The following is a 5808-nucleotide window of genomic DNA, read 5'->3' as shown; positions in this document are numbered from 1 at the left end:
CACCTAAAAGTTGTATGCCATCCGCCATTAAACGCCAAGAAGAAGAAGAAGAAGGGGTGTCGGGGGTGAGAGATCGGATTTCGAGGCGGGGACGTGATTCACCCATGGTTTTGCCAGGGTAGCGGTTTTCCCGCACAATTGGGCTATTTTAGAAAAGGAGTTTGCGGGAAAAAATACGGAGTTGCGGGTTGCGGTTTTTTGGGCTACATTTATAATGTACCGCGGCCGCAAAAAAATAAATAAAAATAAAATAAAATAATTGTGGACAAAGATAAAAGTGAACCTTTTATTAGTGGGTGTTGATCCCTGGGAATGAATACTTGGCAACAAACGCTGCTTCTCGCGAGATGCAAGTAGGCGCGCGCACCACATGTGCTTTGACATCACAAATCAAGACAAGCATCATCATCACGTCACTCACATCATGAGAGCGTTGTAGTCAGAAGCGTCGGTTCGGTTGTCTGTGGATGAACAAGCAGCATTCTAAAATGTCAGGTAAATGGGGAAAGTATGGAAAAGAAGTATCGCAAAGAATGGGAGACAGAGAAAGGATTAAAGGAGTGGATTCGAAGTGTTCCAAATGATGATAGAAAAGCGTTCTGCAAATATTGCAAATGATCTGCAATATCGGTGATCTGGTAGCTCATGCTGCGACTGAAAAACAAAAAAAAATGCGGCTCCTTTCTCAAATGCCAGAACATTATTTGACACAGGCAGTTCCTTTCTAAGAAATAATGCACCTGTGAAAGAGGCAGAGTTGAAGCTGGCTGCCCATGTTGCTTGTCACTCAAGCACTTTCAACTGTTGACCACTTAGGAAGTGTTGTGGAAGAAATTTCGAAAAAAGGCATTAGTTTACATCGAACAAAATGCACAGCACTAATTAATTCAGTGATAGGACCAGTAGTACATGAAGACCTTTTGGAGGATGTAGGAAGTGGACCCTTTGTGGGAATCCAGCCGTTGTCTAATCTGATTGGACACTGAAAAATTGGGCTAGTTTTCATTCCATTTGGGCGGGTTTTTGAGTTGTCATTGGGCTGGAAATATTTCTGGGACCTGGCAACCCTTGATTCACCAGAACACGGGTGTTTGTTTGCAGAGGGTGGGTCGCTTGTCCGCGGTAGCTCCGACTCGACGCCTCGGTTCATAAGTCACATATAGTCCTTAGCAAGAACCGCCAAACAGTCTCATGATATCGAAGACCAAATTGACAAAACACCAACGAAGGCTTCGACACAGCGCTTGAATTGGAGAAGTGTTTTTTTTTTTTTTTTTTTACACCCAACAGATCTATGGCCCACTTTGGGTCCGACATTTTGGTTTCTGTAAAATCTGCCTTCTTTTTCAGCGGAAAAGCGATGAAGACATTACTTTTTTCCCAAACGTTAGGAGGTGTATGCCTGTTCTTCGTGTGTGGTAAGACTTTATTTGTTATTTTATTTATTTTCTCTTTTAAATTCGCCGGTTAAACCCATTATTTTGTAGTTCTTGTCACTATCATAGTTCATGGCATCGTTATCACAGATCACTCTTAATTTTTACGAGGAAGAATAGAGGAATTTTAGGGACATATTTTAATCAGTTCCGCTATTTTAAATGATGAATATTAGCGCCACTCGTCTTGTTACAGGCCTAGATAACATCAGGCATAATAGAAATGTCCTTTTATGATCTTATTGACGTTAGAACCAAAGGTTTTGAAGAGTATTTCACGATCTTTATTCTATAAATTGAAATATTTTTGTCATCTAATATGAATCTAAGCAGAAATATTATGTCGGATAGCTCTAAAATTAGCCATAGGCTGCTGTTAACATGAACGTATCTAATATACATGGCATGCAAAGACATACCTCGGGACAGTTATACTGTAAGTTTAAAATAAAAACAATTTTTTATTAGGTGGAAAAAAAAATCAGTAGGTAATTTAAAACCTTAATTAAACACAAATTTATTTATTATTATTTTATGATTAGAGTAAGGCATGCAAGGAAACTATGCTGTAATCACTGCTTGGATAATTAAACACAAATCTAGGCATTGTGACATGAATCAGGATGTGGGTTTTATTATATTCATTATTTTGCAGAAGATCTATGAGTGAAAGTGTGAATTGATGTTCTGCTGTTTGTTTGGATGTGACGTTACAGCAAGACCAGGTTACAGCTTGTGTAAAAGAGTGCTCCTCCTTCAACTTTGAAACTGTAATGTCAACTTACATGCATACATACTTAGATTAATTACTTTTTAAAAAACTATGGTCAAGCTACTATTTCTAAATTGAATACAAGTTTTCTTAGGTTCAACAAGTATCACTGAATGAATGAATGAATGAACAATCATATTTTAGTTGTGACAACAGCATTAAACTGCAATGGTCCTGTTGTTTTGTCATGCTCCTATGCTATACATGCCTCACAGTTTGATTACAGAGATTCACATTATTTTTGTCCCACTATTCCAGAAATGATTTGTAATGAACTGTTTGTTTCTTCTTCAGGTGCTTCTGCTGTTGATTCAGACAGAGTGTCAGTGCCAGTGATGGAGGGAGATACAGTGACATTATACTCTGATGTTGAATTGAACCAAACAGACAGAATGATATGGCTTTTTGGAGTCAATCGCATCGCTGTAATTAATAAAGATCAAAGAAAGATCTGTGAAGATGATAAATGTAAAGAGAGATTCAAAGACAGACTGAAGGTGAATCAGACTGGATCTCTGACCATCATGAACACCAGAACCACAGACTCTGGAGAATATACACTAAAGATCACCAGCCGCAACATCGACAATATCTTTAGTGTTACTGTACATGGTGAGTCATTTATAAATTTAAATCCAAGTTATTTTTAAATCACATCTCTTTAGTGTGTTTTTGTAGGTATCAATAAAAGCCTTTGCCAAGTTTGACTATTGCATTCAATGTAAAAAAAAAACAAAACAAAACAAACAAACAAAAAAAAACAACAACATCCAAACTAAAAAAAAAAACAAACAAACAAAAAATCACCATGATAAAAAAAAAAAAAAAAAAAATTGCCACATGCAATGCTGAGAACTTTCTGCTTAACTTTATTTCTCTTTTATTTCATTAAAGGCAGCATTTCTTTAGCTATCACTGTTATAAGGGCATTTGTGAACAAAACTTTTCAGAGTAGTGACAGTTGCTCATTTTAATATCTCTGATTGACTTCATTCATGCTCTTAGCAGTCATTTCTGTGATTGGTGACTGATCTTCATTGCTAAAAGATTGTTGTTAATAGAAATGTTAAAGCAATGCAAGTGCATTTGTTGTTTTTTACTTTCATTCTTTGTTCTTTTGTTTGTTGTCGATCCTCCAGTCATCTGTTGGCTTTCATTCTTTGTTGTTTTGTTGTTGTCGATCCTCCAGTCATCTGTTGGTTTGTGTTTCAGATGTTTCTGCTGCTGAACGAGATGAAATGAAGAGAAAGTCAGTGAAGGAGGGAGAATCTGTTACTTTAGATCCTGGTGTAGTAAAAAACCCCAATTATTTGATGAGATGGTATTTTAATGACATTTGCATTGCTGTTGTCAACGGAAATCAGAGTAAGGTCTGTACAGATGAACAGTGGTTTGAGAGACTGGAGCTGGATCATCAGACTGGATCTCTGACCATCATGAACACCAGAATCACAGACTCTGGAGATTATAAACTGAAGATCAGCAGCAGCAGATTCAACATTATTAGGAGCTTCACTGTTAATGTCTCTGGTGAGTATCATCTCTTCATTCAGTGCATGTGTCCTTTTATTTTAGAATACAGTTCAATATTTTTAGGTCCACTAAATGAGAAAGTGGATCGATCTTTAAAAACAATGCCAGGTTTATTTATCAGTTAAAATCAAGCAACACTAAAGATCCAGGTACAAAAAGTGTAAATATCAGTCAACGATTTTGATAAAATCAATCAGTCAAATCTGTCTGTCTTTCTCTCTGTCAAAGATGTTTCAGATTCAGGATCGTCTTCAGCTGCCGCTGTTGTTGCTGTTCTTCTTCTTCTTCTTCTGCTCGTTGCTGCTGTGATTTACTATAAGCGCCAAGCAATAATGAAATGTGAGTATTATATTCAGTTGATTAAACGAAAAGGAAATATGAGGATTATTGTATGAAAATATACATATATTTTGTCCTTGGTAAGCAAAGTCAGCAGTGTTTAATCAACTGTATTGTTGATCAAACAGGCATCAGGAGGAAGCGCAGTGATCCGGTAAGATTATGTCTGCAACTGTAAATTCATTATGTTCTGGTGCTTCTGGTTTCATTCACTTTCAGTTATTATTAAGTTGGAAAAACAGATCCTTATATCGCTTGATATTGCGAACTTGTATTTCTTATTTTAATTTACTATCATAATCATAAACACACAAACTTGTTCTTTTAGTTATTTATAGTGACTAATGAATCTGAAATCTTGCACATTGACGGTAAATAGTCTCTTAAAAACCACAATAAAAAACTCCCCAGTAAACAAAATAACAAACAACATAAAACCAAAGATAGCAACTTTATATCTGGTTTGTAGTATTGTGTGTTTGTGTAATTCAAATATCAATCCTGTGTTTCTTACAGACAGATGATGCTCAAGACACATCCCGTGAACAGACTGAAACTCTAATGAAGACGGCTTCTAATGGGACATCTCATAATAAGACTGAGGCTGCTGATGAGACACAACTGTAACATAATTTATTTTATTGAAAGGGAAATTTAAGAGAAGATGGGAAATTAGAGAAAAGCATCAACAGAAATTTTCACAATGTCAAGGTTTCAGTGTAGTGTCATTAATGGTGAGTTCAGTTTGGCGTCTTGACGGCACTATTTACACACTACTTAACACTACAACATTACTTCAAACTGATGTTTTCAGAGGGATCCTTGAGAAATGAAACATTTCACTGAAACTTTGTGTTTTTGTAATTTAGTTTGCAAAGCTTTGTGGTTAAAGAAAAGCAGAAGGTTCAGATTCTGTAAGGGTTGATCCATGAAATCTCACAATTATATGCATGATCAAGACTCTGAAACTCAGGGAAATAATAGTCGTAATCATAGATCGAAAGCTGCACAAAAATAATAGTAAAATATGTGTGTGTATATATATGAAAATATTGCACAAAGTTTTATTTTTTGTTAAGTATCATATTTGATACATCAGGCATGTATGGCTCGTTTAGTATGATATAATGAAAATATGGAGCTTAAAAAAAAAAAACAGAGTTTTATTCAGAGGCCCAAACTGACACTGTATTTTGGTGCAGATGCTGATATTTATACGACCAAAAAGAAGAAATTGTTTATAGTTTGTAATGTAAATGCATGACATCTTTAAAAGAGTATAGCAGATATTTACATAAAATAATGAAAATATCAGTTTTCACTCTATATCTGATGATATTTTAAATGCTTAGTTTTCTGAAGTTTCAAAAACCGAGAGATGAGTGATAAACAGTTTGTTCCTCAAAAGCCTGATGATCATATTTTATACTCGCATTTGAAATAAAGATGTGGGATAATTAAGTGAACATAAGTTGATTTAAGTGTTTATCTTGAAATATTACTAACATTATAAAAGTTATTGTGTTTAGTTCATAAAAATCAGTAATGATTTGACAGCAAAAACACGACCTTACGGTGGACGTTTGTGCAATTTTACTTAAAGACCTTTTACTTTTATACTAAAAAAAAAAATGAAAGTGTAAACTATAGATGCCTTAGAAATATACAAATATAACATAAAACACTCATAAAAATATAAATATAACATCATAAAATATAAATCTAGAT

The 5808-nt window shown here is 35.0% G+C and overlaps 1 protein-coding gene across 2 annotated transcripts; it reads left to right on the top strand.

Annotated features, from left to right (window-relative positions):
* The first annotated feature begins 397 nt into the window (after positions 1-397).
* Positions 398-5047, top strand: LOC109051726. 2 transcript variants are annotated; one of them, XM_042756110.1, is made up of 6 exons: positions 398-495; positions 2503-2820; positions 3421-3738; positions 3970-4080; positions 4209-4234; positions 4597-5047. In XM_042756110.1, the coding sequence occupies exons 1-6, from the start codon at positions 468-470 to the stop codon at positions 4705-4707; spliced, it is 912 nt and encodes a 303-aa protein (XP_042612044.1). In that variant the 5' UTR covers positions 398-467; the 3' UTR covers positions 4708-5047. The 2 variants fall into 2 exon arrangements, with proteins under 2 accessions (XP_042612044.1, XP_042612043.1); XM_042756109.1 differs by lacking the exon at positions 398-495 and adding an exon at positions 1076-1418.
* Positions 5048-5808: the final 761 nt, after the last annotated feature.

This window comes from Cyprinus carpio, unplaced genomic scaffold (genome assembly GCF_018340385.1).
Source record: "Cyprinus carpio isolate SPL01 unplaced genomic scaffold, ASM1834038v1 S000006795, whole genome shotgun sequence".
Lineage (NCBI taxonomy): Eukaryota > Metazoa > Chordata > Actinopteri > Cypriniformes > Cyprinidae > Cyprinus > Cyprinus carpio.
This window is presented reverse-complemented; position numbering and strand designations above follow the sequence as displayed.